Genomic DNA, 22,482 nt, shown 5'->3' with positions numbered 1-22,482 from the left:
GGGCCTCGATGCAAAATGTCAGTGACACATAGGAATAGTGCGCAAGAGTCTTTACGAGTTATTTAAAAGAGCAAGGTCCTTGTCGGTGTTTTGGGTCCGACCACGCACCCTGGGTTGCCTCTCGAAGTGCTTTTTGGAGTAGGACGGTGTTCCAACTGTAGCTCGATGGTTTGTGCCGGACGCACGAGAGACAGTAGACAATCTTGTACAGGTTTGGGCCACTTTGAGATGCGTAACACCCTATGTCCTGGTGTGGATTTTTTGTGTGGTGGGTTACAAGGGAGTTCTCTAGTACGAGAGACGCTAGAGAGCTGAGTAGATGGCTAAGGAGTGAGTTGTTTTTGAGGGGATGCCCCCTAGGCCTTATATACTCGACGTGGGGTGTTACATGCGGATATGATAACAAAGTGAGCCTAAGTAATAGTGAACCGACTGAGCCTATCTTCCTATAATGTTCGTGGGTAAAATTAAGAACGTGGGTACCGACGTTCTTACTTGAGTTAAGTTCATGGGTTATGTTAAGAACGTGGGTACCCACGTTCTTAAGTTAAGTTCGTGGGTCCTGGATAAAACCGTCGAACTTAACGAGTTAGGAACGTGGGTACCCACGTTCTTAAGTTAAGTTCGTCGGGCTTATGAACACCGTCGAACTTAATCCTGAAAACCTAGATCCAAAAACCCCACGCGCGCGCGGCTCTCTCTCTCACCCTGTCTCATCCCGCCCACACGCGCTCCTCTCTCACCAGTGCCAGGCCTTGCCTCCACCGCACCACCGCCGGCAACCCGCGCGCGCCGCCGCGCCACCTCGAGCTTTAAGCAGGTGCAGGCCTCATCCGTCGCGCGCTCGTCCGTCGCACGCGGCTCACCTTCGAGGCGCTCTGCAGCAGGTACCAGCGCCAGGAGACCTCCGCCGGCGTCCGCAACCGCCATGACCTCCGCGCCTCCAGCCAGATGCTCTCCGCCGGCCACTGGCTCCACCGCGAGGTCCGCCTCGTCGGCGACATCCCCGGCGTCCTCGTCGGCGACGCCTTCTACTACCACGCTGAGATCTGCGTCGTCGGCCTCCACACCGCGCCTCAGGCCGGCATCGGCTACATCCCCGGTAGACTCCTCGACGTGGGCCAGTCCATCGCCACGAGCATCGTCTCCTCCGGAGGGTACCTCGACGACGAGGACACCGGCGACGTCATCGTCTATACAGGCAGCGGCGGCCGCCAGCGCAACCGCGTGAACCACTCCGCCGACCAGACGCTCGAGTGTGGCAACCTCGCGCTCCACAACAGCTACCAGTACGCCGTGGAGGTGTGCGTCATCCGGTGCCACGACGTCGAGTAGAACTTTGGATTAATGGGATTGTCAAATCTAGCCTAATGTTGCCAAGGATTAATCCAAACTTTATCGGAAGTGAAGAGGTAGCTGTACATCACTGTAAATTTCCATCCTTTGTCTTGGTAGCTTCATTTTGTTTCTTTTGATCAGTGTGAAATTTTTTATCGTGCAGGATCCTACATGCATTATTTGTCGACAGTATCTGTATCTTTCAGCAGTCTCCTGTAACTGTAGGCTGTCTTCTTATGTTTGCCTAGAGGTGTGTCTGTCTTGCAGAGTTATTAATTAGGAGGTCGTCATGCAATTGTTTTGCCTATTCAATTCTTAACCGCACCATATTTATGTGCTCATTCATTTTTATTTTTATATTGAACAGCTTAACTTAGTATGTCTGTTTTCCCCTGTAACAGCGTTTAATGAGCCATAATCTTATGCATATCGAATGTTCTGTTTGTTAGATCTAAGTCAAGTATTTTAAGTATAATTGAATTTGTTTTTTTTCCAGTACTGGAAGCACCTTTGTGAATGCAGTCCAAAGAAGCATTGCTTACTTTATCGACACACCCTTGCAGAGTTGGGGGATTTAGTGTGCGAGGTCTCTTTGGTTAGCCCCAAGGGGACAATATTACGCAGAATCCACACTTGCTTAATGATGTTTATGTGCCGTCTAAAAAGGTTTGATATTGAATAAAATAATGCTCTGTCAAGAAGATATATTTTGAGTATTTGCATTTAGTTCTCTATTGACCAAAGTATGGACAGAATGCTTTGCTCATTTTTATAATTTTATCTTCCAATTATCCATGCTTCTTTTTACCATTAAAGCATGGTCATCTGATGTTTTGGGCTTGAAATTATGCCTCGTAAAGGATCAATCTTATGCTCATTTGGGTTCTTGTTGTTGTGTTTTCCTTCTTACCTTCCTCTAAGGCATGCTTTATTTGTTTTTTTTCTAGGTCAAAGATCACTATATATTATATAGACAGCTTGCAGAAGATTGGGTTTCAAACTCTGAACATATTCTATATATTATATAGACAGCTTGTAGAAGATTGGGTTTCAAACTCTGAACATATTCTCCAGATGCCATTTGTGGAAAGGTCTTATGCCACTGCTTTGGAAGAAGCTGAACAATTTCTTTGGGGTGACCATGCCATGTATTCTGTATGTTTCTTTGACGAAGCATGTTGTGACCTGTTTACATGTCTTCAAGTATTATATGACTTATATTAACTGTAATACTGTCTATGCCTTAGGTCGGGAACATAACAATAAGACTAACAAAGGCTATGAACTGTCCTTGGGTGTTAGAAAATGTCTCTCCAAAATTCAGGACTTTCTGAAAGATGGCTGTTCTGAGAAAGTAAATTATGTGGAAATAGAAGAACTAGTTGCTACGAAATGTGCCCCGTGCTGTGAGCCTAGTCTTACAAAATTGCAGGTATGCAACCCTAGGTACATTTGTAGCATGTACTTGGTCTTAAAATATATTGTGATGTTTTAATTTCCCCTACCCACTGCAGACATATGCAGAGGAAGCGAAAATGCTGATTAATGAAGTAAACAATGCCTATCATCTTTCTTAACAGTAAGCCCCTTGTTAGAATTTACAGCCATACACTTCTCTGCAGTTGACAGAATAAAGTTATCTTGCATCCTATATTCTTCTGCCAACTCTTTCATGGAGCTTTTTTTTACAATGTTTCTTGTCATGTTACCTTAGGTAGACAAATTGGAAACATTATACTCAAGGGTTTCAGAATTCCCAGTTAAGCTAACAGAATCATCGACTTTGTTTTGGGAGTTATCTTCTGCAAAGGTATATGGTGTAATAATGGATCATCTCTTTCATATTTTTCTACATTAGAGGCATACTCTTCATTTTATCTCACGTTCATTTTAAGAAAATAGCAAGTGTCTTAACTTTTTTACATCTTATTTCGGCTGCAGTCCTGGTTGAAGAAAGCAAGCGATTGCCTTGAACAGAATAAACTGGGCATTATCGACATAGATGTCCTCAATAAACTAAAATCAGAGGTTTGTCCTTTTCAGGAACCTTTTGCTGTCAACTTGATTTTTGAAGTTCATCTGCTCTGACATTCATATGTTTCTGCATAAACTCATACTCTGAATTGGTATATCTGACAATTACTAAACCTGGCTAGATAATACAACTTCGAGTTCTACTTCTAGAGATTGATCTTATCTCAAAGCTGTGGAAAGATGTGGAATCATGGCAAACCCGTTGTCAATTATATCTCGAAGACTTCCCTGATCTCAAGGTGGCTTTTCCTCCTTTTTTTCTTTCTTCTATTATGTATTTTTGGGATGATTTTAGATGTTCTATTCCTCTATTGTGAATGTTCCAGGAGCTAGAGGGTTTTCTCCTTGTTGCGGATGGTGCCAACTTAAGCATTCTAGAGCTGAACATTCTTAAGCAACGTTACTCAAATTGTTGCTCTTGGGTGAGTCGTGCTAAGAACATACTCAGAAAACTTTATGCTACGAGTGACTATCACAATGTTGTTGAGGAGTTGACAGGCATTCTGAAGGAAGCAGAATTACTAGGAGTAAAAGGCATGCTATTTAAATACTTCCTCCCATGGATACTGTTGTATTTTAAATGTTTGGTTGTTTTGATCATTTTCACAAGAGCTATTATCCTATGCAGTTGATGAATTTCCTATTGTTGAGAAAGAACTAAAGAGGTCCTTATGTAAGAAGCAAGCATCTGAGGTGTGTATGATAGTTTCTGCACCATTGTCTAGGGTGGTCATATGTTTTTATGCCTAGACAGATTATGATTTTGATTATCCATTCATGCATGTAATAGGCACTTGCAACAGTAATGCCAATGGAGGTGGTTGAAGAAGTTTTAAAAGAAGCTTCGATGTAAATTTACTTTTTTTGTTATCCTACAAGTATTTTTAGAATGATTATCTAGCTATGTGTCGCTCTTAAGTTTCTTACCTGCCAGACTAAATATTGAAGAGGAGCAACCATTTGATGATCTGTCTCGGATGCTCAAAGAGGCCACTTCCTAGGAAGAGAAGGCTAGACTTATTCTTGAACGATCAGCTTCTTTCTATGAGTTTGAAGACCATATGAGGTATTTGTAGCTATGAAGTGAATCGATATGTTCTTGTGCTTTTGAATTGAATGTCACCCTACCAAATATATTCTTGAATCGCAGGTGTTCAGAGGGAATAAGAGTTATCCTTCCGTCTAAAGTGCATATGAAAGCAGAGGTTGATATTGCTAAATTGTGGATAGACAAATGTCAGGCCTATTTGAGACCAAGCTGCAATAAACTTGCATTTGGAGACTTTCTTAAAGTTGATGATATCAAGGTTCACAAAATTTGGCTTAGTAATATGAAGAATTGTTTGTAGTGAGATACTTACCCTTTGTTCTTCATTATATCACAGGATTTAATCAATCAGCCTGCAAATTTGAAAGTCATTCTTGACACTTCAGAACTTAATTCTGTTCTCAACAATATTGAAAAATGGGAACATAGTTCACTAAGTCTACTCAATAATTTTAGAACCTTACTTCATTTGAATAGTATTGGCTCTACAGTTGACACACTTCAAAGAAAATTGGAGGAGCTACAAGGTAAAATGAACACAAAAATTGAAATTGGATTATCTCTTGGTTTTGAGTTCAAGGTTCTTTGGGAACTGAAGGATTCTTCGTTGATGCTAAGATGGATATTGAATGCATTGTCTCTGTGCTGTATGATTCCTTTATTGCAGGTTAGGACTTTTTTAATATACACATGAGTTTCTGGGAAATTTATTTTGGACTTCTTTTATCTCCATACTATTGATGCGCAGTTTTCCTGCATATTCTAGAAAAAAGTTTCTGGGAAAATAGTTGTCACATTCTTGCTCACTGAGTTTAAAGTTTGATTTGCTGTCTTAAGTTGTTGTATCTTCACAAGGTTGTTTCTTCCTTTGAAGCTTGCTTTTTCAATAGCCATAAATGTGTTGTGAACCTGCAAAGCAAAGCAACTATTGTCCATGTTTGCAAATAGCTAAATTTAATCTTTCAGGATGTTGATAGATTAATTGAAGAAGCAGTCCACCTTCCTGCTTCCTTAGCAGATTGTTCTTTGGTTACATTGTTGATGAGGGCATTGTCTTGTCTAAGAAAATCACTTACTTTGCTTCCTGGTTCTGGAACATCTGCAAAATCCAAATTGGAAGATGTTGAAAATATTCTAGCAGAATTCAAGGTTAGTGTTTTGAAGTGATCTGCCTTTTCTGTTTGCCATGCACTTGGTTTTGCTATAATTCATTTTAAGTTATTATTTTTGCCCGTCTCAAGAGGTTGATGTTCCTTGTCCTATCATGACTGCCAAGCTGGAGGATACTGTAAACAATCATAAGTAAGATAATTTTATCCAAAATTTGTATGCTAGTCATCTCAGCAATGTTTTCAGATTGGCTGATCGGTTCTGATCGTTAGAGGGGCGATCAGCCGACTAATCACGATTAACCGGCGATCAGTTCGATTAATCGGCTGGGCAGTTGGGCACTAGGGACTGGGGAGTTGTTTGAGAGCCTTAGGAATTTGCCACATTTCTCAGTAGGCAATAGGCATATTACAGAATACAGAGATAAATCAGGAGCCCTGCTATGTGCCTGACGCGTGTATGAGTATGACCAGGCCTAATCAACCAACCAGAAACACCTTCTTCATGGATAGAGCAATGCAACACCTTCTTCATGCTGTCTGATGGCCAGTCGTGGGCTATGCTGCAAAGTCTCAAGGTACATGCTATTACTTTAGATTTGTAATGTAGCAGATGACACAGTGAGCTTTGGCCTTTTGAAGATTACGTGCTAGTCCTTATTCTTTTGAAACTGTATCTTTTTAGGACAATGGGCAGTCCGTTGCATTTGATTGCCCTGAGATGGATAAAGTTGTTGATGAGGTTAAAAACGTTGAAGAGTGGCTCAATCAGTGCCACCATACTCTACTTCTAGATGGAAATAATAGTTCTTTGCTCTCCATACTTGTAAAGGTTGGTTTCTATTTCAAGGTTTCCTCTGTCAGTTCTTTTGCTTGAAAAATACTTTTGACCAATTTATTTCTACTTTCAGATAAGAGGATCATTGGATGATGTTTGCACGTTATATGCTGAGGATTGTGTGAACTTATGTATTTGGACTTGTGTGAATTTGTGATATGTACATATATCCATGTGTTTAAAATCTGTATTGTATGTGATATTCTGTGTTGCATGTGATATTATGTGTGTCTAATTTTTCATTTCTGTATTTTTATTTTTTTTCTGGAAAAGGGTTAAGAACGTGGGTACCGTCGAACTTAATGGATAGCCCTCGCCGACCCACGCAGGACCCATAAGTTCGACGGCCACGTGGCCCCGTCGAACTTAACTGTAAGAACGTGGGTGCCGTCGAACTTATGGGAAAATATTCGACGGCCCCGTCGAACTTAAAAACCCACGTTCTTAACCTTAAGTTCGACGGTACCCACGTTCTTACATTTAAGTTCGACGGTACCCACGTTCTTAACCTTAAGAACGTGGGGGCCGTCGAACTTACTTCTTTAAGTTCGTCCAAAAATCGCCGTCGACTATATTCGTCGGTAAATCCACGTTCTTATGGTAAGTTCGACGGCCTATTACATTAAGTTCGACGGTTTTTCACCCACGTTCTTTAACCAGTTTCTTGTAGTGGAGAATAAAATCTAGGTCCCGGAATTTACATAATACACCCTAAACTTGTTTAAAATATATCTAGCCGTCTAACATTAATTAAATATGGGTAAATTAAATACAGAAATCAATTTTTATTATGAAAATAATTACTAAAACTTGTTTATTTTATACCTTCCACGTTTTAGCTCCAATTTTAGTAGTTCTCGAACCTACAGTCTTGTAGCGACGCGTAGAATATTATTACGCGGTTTGTTTGCTTGTTTGATGTAATGTTATTTTTACCTATTACATGTATGTCTATATGTATTGCTGCGCATAGAAGCAAGGTTACAAGCACCTCAAGTATCAATTGGAGAAATACATGGAGTTGCACCAAAAAGGTAAGTTGTGCCCTTGATCATTTTTTACCTAATAATGTTCTCGATAATCATCGTGACATGCTCAGGTTAACTTGATGGGACCTAATAGGTTACCCTAGTTTTGTTCACCCTACACCTTGCAAACAAATGAACTATTGTGTAGTTCTGCTATTGCTCTACCTGGTTTTGGGATTAATATTATATCTAAATTATGATCATGTTCCATCATTATTGTTAGTTTGTGATGCTGAAAATTCAGACTAGTCTATATTTCGGGGTTAATATCTCCCACTTTCTTTATTAGAAATAGGCGATCCATATATCTAAAAGAAAGAGAAAAAGGAGACCTACAACTTTTGAGTTGTGCACTTTTGCATTTGAGGTCCCTAAATTTGCCAAACAGTCTGTTGAACTTAGGACAGAAAATCTATGACAAATAGACATTTTTATACTCTTGTGTTATATCTTGTTTTTGCGACTCTCTTGTGAAAAAAAGAGAATATAAAAAGGCACGTGCAAAAAAATCCGCACAAAACAGAGAAAAAAGAAGAAGAAAAATCAAAGAAAAAGAGTGTGCATAAGCAGGAACACCATTGATCTGTGCACCTTTATGATTGTTTTTTATTCCAACTTGTTCCCTTGCCATTTCTAGATCCTTGTCACCTCTTTTGTGCCTTGGTCCAACTATTCTAATATATTTTCTAGGCCAGCAACTAGAACGAGTACTGGAACACTTATTCAGAATTGCTATCTGTTACTGACTTGTGTGCCACAAATATATATTAGTGAGCCTTCCCAAAGCTCCATCTTTCTCTCGAGCAGAATAGATACTCCTTTGCAATCACACCCACACTCTTTGGGCTGTCACACCGACCACCGTTGCCACCTATAATGCTGGTAAGAACCTTGTAAGAGCGGGATAATACGCTTCATAACTTGTGTTCCACCACCATCCTAGAGAGTAGTTGTAGGATTCACACCTTTTGCTTGTTGCTTTGTTTCTATTTTGTACTAACAATGACATGAACATTTCATCTGGAGCTCCGCAACATGATGAGAGCTATGTGTGATGCACTCAACATGAACATCGAAAGGTTGAAGAGAGTTTCAGGACTTGTTGAACAATGGACATGATGGAGACTCATCTACCACAACCTACAACATCTTCCACAGGTGATTCTATTCATGCTTTTCCATCATATGATGGCATAGATGCTGAAAAATATATTGAGTGGGAAACTAAGATTGATTGCCTTTTTGCAAAATATTTTATGTGTCAATGAAAAAAGATAAAAAAGGCAACTAGTGTTTTGACCCATTTTGCTTTATCTTAGTGGGAGTCCTTAACTCCATTTGATAAACCACAAACTTGGGCTAATATGAAAATGCTTATCAGAGAACGATTTGTTTCTTCCAATGATGTCATGCCTTCAAATAAACTTGAGTTACCTTTATTACATAATGATTGTACTAGTAATTCTTGTGATAAAAAAGAGTTGTGTGATTATTCTTTTATTACTTATATGCCACAACTTGAGCACAAACTTGATATTCTTTCATCCAATCCTATTAATTGCGCTAAAATTAGAACTTTCAATCCTATAGCTAGTGTGCATGATGAGCTAAAATTGTTATCTTCTTTAAATACTTTGGGTTATATTGAATTTGATGTTCTATGTAATCTGAATTATTTAGAGGATACACTTTCTTTTACTGCTGATTTCCTTTGGTTATCTAAACCTACATATCATGCTATTAGAAAATATACTTGTAAAGGATACTATATGGTACATCGAGTATATATTTGTTCAAATATGAAATATCCTTTTGACACGAAACAAGATGATCAATTATAGGGTTGTGTTAAAGAAAATCATATCACGTCCAGTTCCACTTGTCCTCCTTTGTATGTTTTGCAACAACAGGCTCAAATTCAAGAAAGGGAGCAAGGTCGGACGATGTCAAGACCTAAAACAACACCTTATGCATGCACCAACAACTTTGAGTCGAGGATGACTCAAAACTAAGAAGGGGAGAATGATGAGTACATGGGGGTGGAAGAACCGCCCAAATTATTCCAACTTAAGTGCCTAAGTCCCGCCTTAGGGGCTAGACCACACTTAAATAGGAATAAACCGTCAGTCCCTCGGATCAAGTCCGACAAGGCCACTAACAGGATCAAGTACCACATACTCACTCAAAGGTGAGGCACAGAGAAAATACAACAAAGCATAAAACCATAATTTAAAGGAGTATTTAATGTTATTACATCATCATCGGAGTTTTGCAAAAGTAGTAACCATTGTTCTCGATGCAGCGGAAATTAACTAACGGTAAGGGAAATGGAGGATGGGGAAGCCTGGCCCATCACTCCTCATGCTCCTCTCCGGCTGAGGTAGGGTCCCACTCGACTGTCCAACTCGGTGGCAAGGTGGACGGCCAAGTGACTCCAGCAACCATATCCTCCAGAGTACCTGTAAAATTATGCCACAAGCAAGGCTAAGTATCCTAATACTCAGTTAGACTTACCCGGTGTGAGGAGTCTACTCCTCTACCTCTAGACAAGCAGTTGTTTGGCTGAGGGGTTTGGTTTGCCAAAAGCACTAGCTGAGTCTAAACACAAATTTTAGCTTTTCAAGTTTTATTATGATCCTTTAGACTAGGTGAGTACTGTAACACCTCTGGTATTACTGTCACTAAAACTTGAGCATAACATCATGTGCATGGGCATATCATATGTTTGATACACCTAGAGTGCATTCACTAGGTAAAAATTTCAAATAAGTTGTAATGATATGATTTGATGTGTGATTAACCCTAGGGTAGAGTGGTTAACACTAAATCATGGCTTAGGGATATAAGTGAAACCCAAACAAGCTAAAACCTCAAAGGACATGAGAAATGGTCCTAAGGTATCACATGTGATGGACCTTGGTGGCACCAAAACCCTAAAGACAAACCCTAGAAACCCTAATTGAAACCCTAGGGGGTTAATTGTAAATTTTGTGCACTTTTGGACCCAAGTGCAAATACCAAAGTGATAAAACACCACAAATCATGTGTTTTCTATATTTGGGGATTTGCAAGTCAAATATTGGGATTTGGACTTATTTGCAAAAAAGCACCCCATGCACTTCATATGCCTAAGTCTGAATTCAGTTGAATGGGGTCAACTTTGGAGCTCCATAACTCAAAATTCTTGGGGAATTTGCTCTTGGTCAACATAGCAAATTTGAAGAGTTATGTTAGGAGTACAAGTTTTATTAAGTGACTAAGCACTAGTGCTGTACAAAAATTGGAGTTAAATGGACCAAAAGACTGGCTGTCAGTCAAGACAGAAGCCTGAATTGTGACTGCCAGTGAACACTGAAGAACTTTGGAGTGGATTTATGCTTAATCCAGTAAGCAAATGGCGAGGGTTTCGATAGTCGAATTGTAGCTGGTTTATAGAGCTACAACTTTGATACAGAGGGATGGTCAAGTTGCTACATGAATTTTGGAGCAAATCACCCCCAAATATGCTCTGTCAGGTGCTCTGAATGGCATTCTGATGGTACAGTAACTGAATATGATCTCAGGTTCAGCCCCCCTCGCCGCCGGTGATCCCGTGCCCGGATTCACACCGACGTCGCAATTCACGCCCAGTTAAACGCAGATAAAGATCCCCGGATGAAAAATCTGGCGCTGGGGATGAGTTCGGGACACTGTTTCGCCCTGACCGCCGTACCCCCTTGCCTTACGGTCGGTCCAGATAACCTCACCGGAGTTGGCCACCTGCCGCGCGGGTGCCACGTTCCTAGGTGCTCTACCAAGTCGTAGTGACTTGCTTTAGCATGTCCGGTCATCGCCGGTGGTCAGGCCACGGTGAAAGCCACGAATTAGTTGCGCCAGTGACCACCCCTCTCTCCGGCCGTCGCGCGTCTTCTCCAAAATTAGCCACCACCGCCGATGCAACCTATAAATTGCCGCCCTAGTGAGCTCCGCTAAGTAGTTGTGCACCCAGTGAACCAGCCCTCACCTCCAATCGTCCCCCACAGCTCCCCAATTTGGGATTTCCCCCAAATCTGTCAAGAACACCGCAGTGTGTGAGCTCGCTGTGGCCAGCTCTCCACAGGTCCGATCACGCCCTCCTCGCTCTTGTTTCAGCTCTCTTGTGTGCTCTTGATGCTTCTCGACCCGGCCAATTGAGCTAAAACACATAGGATCACTGGGAACGCCTCGGTTCATCCGTAGTTCACGCTATCACCGTGGACAGAGATATTAGGAGATAGAACTTTGCAATTGATTGAGGGGTTATGGTTGTTAAGGGTAGAATTAGGTGTCAGTCACACCGGTCATTGCGTTTTCCAGCCGATACAGGCTCGCCGGAGCCACTGCTCCGCCGTCCACGATCGAGGACCTCAATTCGCGAAGGAATAGAAAGTGAGGGGCCTCGATGCAAAATGTCAGTGACACATAGGAATAGTGCGCAGGAGTCTTTACGAGTTATTTAAAAGAGCAAGGTCCTTGTCGGTGTTTTGGGTCCGACCACGCACCCTGGGTTGCCTCTCGAAGTGCTTTTTGGAGTAGGACGGTGTTCCAACTGTAGCTCGATGGTTTGTGCCGGACGCACGAGAGACAGTAGACAATCTTGTACAGGTTTGGGCCACTTTGAGATGCGTAACACCCTATGTCCTGGTGTGGATTTTTTGTGTGGTGGGTTACAAGGGAGTTCTCTAGTACGAGAGACGCTAGAGAGCTGAGTAGATGGCTAAGGAGTGAGTTGTTTTTGAGGGGATGCCCCCTAGGCCTTATATACTCGACGTGGGGTGTTACATGCGGATATGATAACAAAGTGAGCCTAAGTAATAGTGAACCGACTGAGCCTATCTTCCTATAATTCTACCGACTTATCGCCATTCAGTTCTGACGCCTGAGGACGCAGCGCGGGAAAGTCGGGTCACTGCCGTGGATGTCGCTCAAATCCGTTGGGCCATATGGGCTTGAGTTGATCCGATCTTGCGCCGATCCACTTCGCCAGACATTCCTCCCTAGGCCCATGAAGGGTGGCCTTGCGAAATATTGGGCCCAAAGCCTTTCGCGAGGTCTTCTAGCCTTCTAGTGGACCCGGGGGAAATCTGTCCCCCATAAGCCCCCAATCTTTGAGTTGATTTTGAAATAATCGGCCCAAAGATTCTAGGTCCAGCTTGTTGTTTTTGATTTTGATAAGGAATGCCTTGAAAATGAGCATGTTGAGTTGTTGCTTTTGAACTCTGAGTAACTTGGTAAAAACGATCTTCTGTTATCCTCTCCTGTCATTATTCATCGGTCTTCGCTTTATTCTTTAGAAATCTGTGTTCTGTCTCGGGTTTATGCCTTGGAGATCAGCATTCTGCTCTCTAGGGTTTAGGATTCATTGGGTGCACCGAAGGTGCACCCAATGGGTGTAGCCCCCGAGCTTCGAGTGGATTACTAAGAGTAATCCGCTCGAAGGTCTTCATCTCAAGCTTTTTTAGAAATCATTTTCATCTTCATCTCATGCTTTAGAAATCAGCATTGTCTTATCTTCATCTCATGCTTTAGAAATCAGCATTTTATCATTAGTTCATGCTTTAGAGATCAGCATTCTGTCTTTTTGGAGCTAATGATTCATTGTGTGCACCGGAGGTGCACCCAATAGGTGTAGCCCCCGAGCTTTGAGTGGATTACTGAAAATAATTCACTCAAAGGTCTTCATCTCAAGCTTTTAGAAATCATCCTTTTATCTTCGTCGAATGCCTTAGAATTCAGCATTATATCATCAGCTTTATTCTTTAGAGATCAGCATACAGTTTTGCCTTTAAGATCAACAACGCGGTCTACCCATGTCCTGTTAGGTTTGAAATTTATTTGATCTGCGACAGATTGGACATCCGGTAGATGGCTCTTGGCTGGTCTTCATTTCGCTTCGTGCTTCAATGCTCTTGTTGATTAGACTTGTACTTCATCAGCTATTTTTGGCTTTCCTTTGATCTCCATCGATATTTTTCTTATGTGTTGATACATTCATTGCGTATACTGTATGGATGTGACTGCTTGGGAAAATCTATTAAAAATTCCTGGACGTCCCCCCCAATGGGTGTAGGCAAGGGACGGCTTGGTGCGCTAAGCGTTTATCAAACTACCCCTGAGTAGTAACTTGACGTGACCGTGGGTGTAATCATATCGTCCAAGCAGTTGACTTGAGTCCCAATGGGTGTCATGTTACGTGAAACAGCGTCAGCCGCCTCACTTGTTTCCAGACGATTTGAATTGCTTATTGAATATTTGCGACTGTTCAGTGACCGTGGTAGGAGATGACCGGTTGCCTTCTTCCTCTATAAATAGAGCGCTTGCTTCTCTGGCGTCTTCACACATCTCTTCTGCCGCTTGTTGTTTACTCTCCTCTTTTCTCTTCCCTTCTACTCCACCATGGGCAAGAGCAAGAAAGGCAAAAGTTCGTCGCACCATTCCGGCGACAAGCGGAAGCGCGAGCCGACCCCTCCCTCGGAGGACTTTGGCGATTCTGAGTACTCGGAGGAGGAGTTTTCCTCTGAGTCCGAGGGGTCGCCAGTCTACACCTCTCCCCCAGCATCGTCCGATGACTCGAACGATTCACAGGGGATCGCCGTCGAGGTGTGGACATATATCCGGGCCGTCGAGCGCTCCGGGCTCGAGGGCTCGGATAAGTCGGAGGTCTCCTCGGACGAGGAGAACTCCTCTGACTCGTCCGAGGAGGGGAGCGGCGGTGACGGCGACGATGAGGGCGACGGCGACGATGGCGACAGTGATGGTGACGGCGACGGCGGCAAGGGCGATGGCAAGGGCGGCAGCGGCAGCAGCAAGGCAAGTGGAAAAGCGCCACTGGCTTAGATATTAGTATAGATAAATAGTAGTAGAAGTAGTATTAGTGGAATAATGTAGTAGTAGTTAGTAGTATAGCGTAGTGTAATGTAATGTAGTAATGTAATGTATCGAAAAGTGGGAAGAAGATCGGCTCATAATGAGTCGGTCTTTAAGTTTGTGGAAGGACTTCCCCTTTTATATAATGAAGAAAACTTCGGCTTGTTCCGTGCACATCTCTTGCCTTTCTGTCGTTCCTTTATAGTCGATCAACAGCTTGTAATTGTGCCCAACGCAGCCGTTGTTCTCAGAGACGATTGAGTAACAACTTGTAATTGTTGTGTCACATTTTAATTCTGCTTGACATTATGTGGAGAAAGAACGGCTGAGTTAGTGCCGGTGTCTTCAGAGGTAACATCCGAATGGTTCTTGGCGATGTCTGCGTTTTAGATTGTAGCATCCGAGTCCTGCTGAGCCATGTCGGCATTATAGAAGTAACAGTCGAGTGGTGCTTGGCGACGTCGGCGATTTAGAGGTAACAACCGAGTCATTTCGAGCCACGTCGGCGTTTTAGAAATAACGACCGAGTGATGACTAGCGACGTCAGCGTTTTAGAGGTAACAGCCGAGTCATATCAGGCCACGTCGGCTGATAGTAGACGCGGCCCGATCTTCCGTGAGATACGATAATTTGATTGAGTGCAGATCTCGACGTTGATGATCCAAGGCTCCGAGCGAACGGTTCCTCGCAATCACTACACCACGGCTCCGTTGGTTATCACCCGTGACACACGAATGACCTCGTCACGAAGGCTTATCCCTGCAAGCGCAATCAAGAACACAAGCAAGAACAGGAAAGAAACGCAACCAAAATTGTATTGATTACGGGATGGGGTCTCACAAGCCGATGACGGCGACACTGTTCGATGACAGAATTTATCTAAACCCAAACCTAAATGTGGCGGCGGCTGCTGAATAAATAGAGTATTAGGGCGTGCGTGAACCCTGGACTCACCCCTAATGGGCTCCGACGCGATACACAGCCCAACGGCCCAACAGACGGTGTCGCAGCACCAAAATAGAATCTGAACGCTGACTTGTTTCGACGATTCCCGTTGACTCCGGATGAATTTTAGGGTGGAACCAGTTGGGTTGGTTAGATAATCTCGTTATCTTTCCAACCATATCCAGTCCGTCGCAATCGGAGTTCGGATGCATCTTGGGCGTCCATTTTAGTGCAGACTGGTCCTGGAACCCGAGATGGAGTCGCAGGCGACTCGGACTTGATCTCCTTCCTGTTGTGGACGCCCTTGCTGCTCCTCCTCAACACCTTGGCCTTTCCCAAATCCTTGCTGGTCCTCTCCAAGGTACCTAATCATCAAAACATCCATGGCCACAAGCGTAAGCTCTGAAACACAATTGACTAGGGTAGAACGTACCTGGAGATTTAGTTGTCGCGCACAAGATCGTGTTATCAGTCCATTCATTGTATGTATAGAAGTGATGTCCTCATCATCCTCCTCCTCTTGAATTGGAGTCGTCCTCGACTCGATCTCATCTTCGTCACCCATATATGGCTTCAAATCTGAAATGTTAAAGGTGGAACTAACCCGAAAATCTGGAGGCAACTCAGGTGGTAATCCAGGGGGTATCTCAGAGGGAAACACATCCATATACTCTTGCAAAAGGTTAGCAATAGCCGGTGGCAAAGCAATAGACGTATCATCAATGGAATAGAAAATATTTTTGCACACTAAGGCATAGCAAAGTCCAACAGAGGCATGTAACTCATCAAGATCAGATTTAGTGGCTAGCAAAGTAGGAGTTTTTAACTTAATAGGTTGCTGATTTTCAGAGTTCAAAACACATCTTTGCTTAGCATTAATCTTTTTCTCATGTTCTAAGTGGACCATTTCAGTGGGAGTCATAGGAAGCAACACAATTTTCTTTCTCTTATGTATAAAAGTATATTTATTAGATCTACCATGGTGAATAGCATCAGTATCAAACTCCCAAGGACGTCCTAGTAAAAGAGAGCAAGCATCCATACTCACCACATCGAAATCAGCAAAGACCTGGTAAGAGCCAATAGAAAAATGCACCCTTGCTGTTTTTGTTACCTTGAACTTACCGCTGTTGTTAAACCATTGAATGTGATAAGGGTGGGGATGCTGTCGTGTGGTCAAGCCAAGCTTCTTGACCAACTTAACGTTCACCAAGTTGTTGCAGCTACCACCATCAATGATGGTATGTACACGGCAATCCTTGACGATGAGGAACATGTTGAAGAGGTTGTGGCGCTGTCTGTTGTCGTCGTCACTAGCCGTGGCACTCAAAGCTCGTTGCACAATCAAGGCCTTATAGGTTTCGGTCGCTGTTGTACCAAGAACCTCTTCATCACCATCATAAGTATCTGCAATGTTAGCTCCAACAGTATCTTCATCTTCAACATCAGAAGCACTAACATACCCACCATCACCAGTAGCAATGTATGCCCGTTTGCTGGGGCAATCTCGCTGAATATGACCAAGTCCCTGGCAGCGGTGGCACTTGATGTCGGAGGAGCGTCCTGTGGAAGAGGTGGTCGTAGCAGGTTTTGCTGCAACACCTGAAGGTACAGTGGAATATGTGGACGTCCGTACGCCCGAAGATGATGACGCCTTGGCTAGCGCCGGTGGCTGGCGTGTAGCGAAAGTGCTGCTCCTCCGTTGTTGACGACCCTGCAATTCTTTTTCTGCAACATAGAAAGATGGAACAAGCGTTGTACAGAATGATATTCTTTATAATCAACAATATCCTGAATCTCCCGCCTCAATCCCCCATAAAACCTAACCATTTGATCCTCCGGATCCTCAACTACCCCACATCGTAGCATACCTTTCTGAAGCTCTTGGTAGTATTCCTGTACCGACATGTCTCCCTGATCTAAGCGTTGTAATTTTTTTCGAAGATCACATCTATAAGAAGGGGGAACAAAGCGAGCTCGCATCTCCTCTTTTAACGCATTCCATGTTTGTGGTGCAGCACGTGTGTTAACAAGTTCATTCCACCAAATGATAGCAAAATCTCTAAATTCACTAGTGGCTTGTCTAACCCTATGCTGCTCAGGAACAAGATGGGAATTAAATTTTTGTTCTACTGTCATCTCCCAGTCTAAGTAAGCTTCAGCATCATAAGAACCCATGAACGGTGGAATAGAGAACTTAATTTTAGCAAATGGATCATGGTCTGGTTGAGGATTATGATGACGACGTCTACCATTACCTCCCATACCTTGTCGATTACGTGCGAAGCGTTGTGGCAGCGGTGCATAAACATCGTCGTCATCGTCGTCGTCGTCCACAGGAGAGTGAGATGGGGCTGGAGTTGGTGGTGGGGGACGAGCCTCCAGTACATCCATGCATGTAACAAGTTCATCAACTCGTCGATCAAGCTGCTCATAGGATGTCGAGGCAGAGTCCTGGTATTTTTTAAAAGCTTCAGTCATCGCGCGCATCATCTCCTTCAATTCCATCTGAGAGACACACTCATCGTCGTTAAGTTTAGGCCTCTTGTCCTTGTCCATTTGATTCTTTGGTCCTGTCATTGTTAGCACAAAACAGAGACAAAAAGGCAACAAACAATGTGAACCCTATAACTATCTCTCAGGGTGGTGGTGGAGGTGGTGGAATACAAATTATGAAGCGTCTTACCCCGCTCTTACAACGTTCTTACCAGCACTGCAGGTGGCAAACAGTGACCGGTGTGACTGTCCAACGAGCGTGGGTGTGATTGCAAAGGAGTACTTGTTCTGCTCGAGAGAAAGCTGGAGTTCTGGGAAGGCTGACTAAATATATATATGTGGCACACAAGTCAGTAACAGATAGCAATGCTGAATAAGTGTTCCAAGTACTTGTCCTAGTTGCTGGCCTAGAACATGTAATAGAACAGTTGGACCAAGGCACAAGAAAGAAGGTACAATTATATGGGTGCAGCAAGAAAACAGGCTTGGGGCAAAATAATCACAGAGGTGCACATAACACTGACGTTTCTGGTTATGTGCTACCCTTCTTTTTTTTGTGATTTTCTTTTTTTCAAATAATTTTTTTTATATTTTTCTATTTTGCAGTAGCACATAAGAAGATAACACACCAAGTTTCAGATTTTTTTGTGCAATGACGCGTCCTCTGGAATTTCTGCAAGTTTGCCCTAAAATCGGAATAAATGTTTGAAAAATGAAAAGTCCTATTTCCCAGCCGAATTTGGGAATTTTAAAAACAGAAAATCCGGCAAAGCCGGAAAGAATCAGATGCAAAATTTAATTCTGTGCGATTTGAAAAAAAATGGGCCCGATTCGAGTTCCGAGGCAAAAGTTATGGCCGTTTTAAGTTTGGACTCTGAATCAGAGTTTCTGGCGAGGTGTTGGAAGAGTGGGGGGTTCGGTTTTGTGGATAGAGTCGGTTTTAGAGATAGGATCTATTTTGTAGATAGGGTCGGTTGTTGAGATAGAATCTATTTTGTGGATAGGGTCAGTTTTAGAGATAGAATTTGTTTTGTGGATATGGTCGGTTTAGATACATGATCTGTTTGGAGATAGGATCGGTTTTAGAGATAGGATCTGTTTTATGGATAGTGTCGGTTGTAGAGATAGGATCTGTTTTGTGGATAGGGTCGATTGTAGAGAAATGATCTGTTTTGTAGATAGGGTCGGTTTTGTAGAATGCAAGCGGATGGACACAATCAAACTAAACCAAAACAAATCTAATCCAGCAACCAAACTCAACTAGAACACGAACTCAGAAATGCGGACTCTAAAACTGAATTGTGCAAAGGCTAAGACGATGGTTTTAGGTCGGAATAAACTGATCGTAATTTTTTTGGCTTTTTGTGGACTATGGGACGAAACAAAACTAATCTAAAGGTAGGATTATACCTCACGGGCAACCTGGAAATCTGATACCAATTGATAGTAGACGCGGCCCGATCTTCCGTGAGATACGATAATTTGATTGAGTGCAGATCTCGACGTTGATGATCCAAGGCTCCGAGCGAACGGTTCCTCGCAATCACTACACCACGGCTCCGTTGGTTATCACCCGTGACACACGAATGACCTCGCCACGAAGGCTTATCCCTGCAAGCGCAATCAAGAACACAAGCAAGAACAGGAAAGAAACGCAACCAAAATTGTATTGATTACGGGATGGGGTCTCACAAGCCGATGACGGCGACACTGTTCGATGACATAATTGATCTAAGAAAAAACCCAAACCTAAATGTGGCGGCGGCTGCTGAATAAATAGAGTATTAGGGCGTGTGTGACCCCTGGACTCGCCCCTAATGGGCTCCGACGCGATACACAGCCCAACGGCCCAACAGACGGTGTCGCAGCACCAAAACAGAATCTGAACGCTGACTTGTTTCGACGATTCCCGTTGACTCCGGATGAATTTTAGGATGGAACCAGTTGGGTTGGTTAGATAATCTCGTTATCTTTCCAACTATATCCAGTCCGTCGCAATCGGAGTCCGGATGCATCTTGGGCGTCCATTTTAGTGAAGACTGGTCCTAGAACCCGAGATGGAGTCGCAGCCGACTCGGACTTGATCTCCTTCCTGTTGTGGACGCCCTTGCTGCTCCTCCTCAACACCTTGGCCTTTCCCAAATCCTTGCTGGTCCTCTCCAAGGTACCTAATCATCAAAACATCCATGGCCACAAGCGTAAGCTCTGAAACACAATTGACTAGGGTAGAACGTATCTGGAGATTTAGTTGTCGCGCACAAGATCGTGTTATCGGTCCATTCATTGTATGTATAGAAGTGATGTCCTCATCATCGGCGTTTTAGAAATAACGACCGAGTGATGACTAAGCACTTTTTAGAAACGGTGTTTGGCCCGGGAAAACCCCATTTGTGTCACGTCGCCGCACGTCTCTGCATTCTAAGCCCTAGCCTCACTATTTGCCTCCGAACCTCCTCTGTTTCCCTTTGATTTCGCTTCTGCTCAGTCCGCCGACGAGATTGCGATGGCGCCCAAGCGGAAGAATCAGAATTCTGTTGCTGCGGTCATTCCTCCTATTGATCTCAATAGCCAATTGCCTTTCGCAGGTAATCATATGTCTGTTGTTTCCGAGTCGGATCTTCTCCACCATGTCTCTGTCGGAGTTCTTCCTCCGAAGGAGCTTTGTTCTTGGCGGATTTGTCGTAGGGTTACTTTCCCGACAGAGGATACCCACGAGTCCGTTGTTTACATCCCTTTTCTTATCTGTGGCATTGCTCTTCCCATTTCTCCCTTCTTTCGCGGTCTCCTTGACTGTTACAATCTGAATCTGAGTCACCTGAATCCCAACTCTATTCTGCAAATTTCTGTCTTTGTTCATCTGTGTGAAGCCTACCTTGGAATTCTTCCTCACTTCGGTTTGTGGAAGTACTTGTATCATTGTCGCCCTGGGATGGCAGGGGGGCAGCACCAGCTCGTGGGTTGTGCGAGTCTGGAGATGCGCCGTGGGAGGAAAACAGAATACCTTGACATCCCACTTAAGGATAGCATTAAAGGATGGCGCTTAGAGTGGTTCATTGTGGAGAACCATGGCAAGTCCCTCCCCCCTCGGTCAGGGAGACAGCCGGATGTTCGTGCCCCAAGTTGGATTGAGTCTCCCACAGAGTTGGAGATAACAGAAGCCAAGGTTCTACTTGCTGAAATTTGTTTGTTGAAGGAGAGAGGTCTGATTGTTGAAGCTGTGGTTGCAGACATTGTTTTTAAGAATATTTAGCCACTGAAGGACAGAGCATACCCGGCTTATTTGTATAGTGGTGTCACTGACTCAACCCGGGTTACCAACAAGAGGATTCCTGCTGTGGATTTGGTGAGCCGACTGGAAATGATCCTTAGAGGCAAAGTATCAAATATTGGTGCTCCTGTTGCATATTCTGCTTGGAATCTGCCACCTTTCAAGTCCTTTTTCGATTTTGTGTCGAATCATCCTGCTGGTGACAGTGGTTTGGGTCTTAGAGTGCGACCCTCTCTCGAAGAAGTTGAGGTTCTGGTTGCTTCACTTGGTGATCTTCCCAATGATGAGAGGCAAGTTCACTTTGAGATGCCTATGGATCCAGGTGATGCAGAGATAAGTGCTATGCTGGACATGTTGGCTGGGGATTCTTCTAACTCGGTCCCTGCTGAAACAATGGCTGTTGCGACTATCCCATAGCCTAAAAAACTGTGGGTACTCGAAGGCCTGAGGGTACTCGCCCGAAATGTCTCTGCCAGGTCAGTCATCCAACTGCACCTTCCGAGGGAAAGAAAAAGAAAAAGAGACGGCTTCGGCGAGTGTCGTGTTTGGACCAGGATGCTGGCCCTTCTGCTCCTGCTGCTGAAGAAGTACTAGTGGAACTCTTTACTGGAGCTGACCCCAATGGGTGTGACCCTGTGCTGTTTATTGTCTGTATTGTTGACGAGGACGAAGAAGAAGAGGAAGTCCCATTAATTCGGAAGAACAGTCGACGTTACAGAGTCAGTGGGGGGAGTAGCGATATTCCTTCTCCAGCTCTGTCTGCTCTTATTGGTCTGCAAGAATTATCCCTAGCGAATTTTGATCAGGCTCTTGAGGATGTTGTTCCTGAAGATCTGTTGTCCGAGCCAACTGATGGTGATATGATGGACATCTGCTCTGACATTCCAGATGTGGGATTAGAGGTATCTCGGGCAGCGTCTCGTGCATCGTCGACCTTGGAAGGCGGTCTTCAGAGCCAAGAGATTGGTCAAGGTCGTTCAGTTCCCATGGAGGTGACTGAGAATCCTTCAGCCTTAGAGGTGGCTGTTACAAAGAACCCAGTCCTCAAGGGTGGTGTCGGCGGTTGCCCAGCCCCCGAGGGTGTTGCCGGTAATGATTCGGCTTGGGTGGGTAGCGCAAGCTGCAACCTAGCCCCTGAGGGTGTTGTCGGTTGTGATCCGGCTCCGATGGGCAGTACGGGCTGCAACCCAGCCCCCGAGGGTGTCCGAGCGGGCTCCCCTTCTCATACCTCTATGGATGTCCACGTCGGGTCTTCTCCGCCACACTCTGGTGGTGTACTAACAGCGCATGCTTCAAGTGAGGGAGTCGCCTTAGAGGTCAGCGCACCGGATGCTGGAGTTCTGATGTCTGTTAGTGGTGTTGAATTAATCCCTGGGGATGTTCTTCAGATTGCCCTGGTTGATATTCCTTCATCGAGCCACCACCTAGCTTCTCATGACTTGGGATTTCCGTCGTTCTTCTCTAATCTTCAGGTAATTTGGCTTTTCCTGTTC

At 43.9% G+C, this 22,482-nt stretch overlaps 1 protein-coding gene and 1 pseudogene across 1 annotated transcript; both read left to right on the top strand.

Annotated features, from left to right (window-relative positions):
* Window positions 1-951: 951 nt before the first annotated feature.
* On the top strand, window positions 952-11,029 carry LOC103639939 (lysine-specific demethylase 5A-like; annotated as a pseudogene).
* A 2,726-nt stretch (window positions 11,030-13,755) lies between these two features.
* On the top strand, window positions 13,756-14,541 carry LOC103638355 (dentin sialophosphoprotein). Its single transcript, XM_008661287.2, has 2 exons — window positions 13,756-14,197; window positions 14,486-14,541. The coding sequence occupies exons 1-2, from the start codon at window positions 13,810-13,812 to the stop codon at window positions 14,539-14,541; spliced, it is 444 nt and encodes a 147-aa protein (XP_008659509.2). The 5' UTR covers window positions 13,756-13,809.
* Window positions 14,542-22,482: the final 7,941 nt, after the last annotated feature.

Source organism: Zea mays, chromosome 9 (assembly GCF_902167145.1).
Source record: "Zea mays cultivar B73 chromosome 9, Zm-B73-REFERENCE-NAM-5.0, whole genome shotgun sequence".
Classification (NCBI taxonomy): Eukaryota; Viridiplantae; Streptophyta; class Magnoliopsida; order Poales; family Poaceae; genus Zea; species Zea mays.
The sequence above is the reverse complement of the archived record's forward strand: the minus strand, read 5'-3'. Positions and strand labels throughout refer to the sequence as shown.

Excerpts from the sequence above, each read along its gene's own strand:
- LOC103638355 (XM_008661287.2), top strand. The coding sequence starts at position 13,810 with ATGGGCAAGAGCAAGAAAGGCAAAAGTTCGTCGCACCATTCCGGCGAC. Across the intron at positions 14,198-14,485 it reads CGACGGCGGCAAGGGCGATG|TCGATCAACAGCTTGTAATT; the intron begins GCAAGGGCGGCA and ends GTTCCTTTATAG.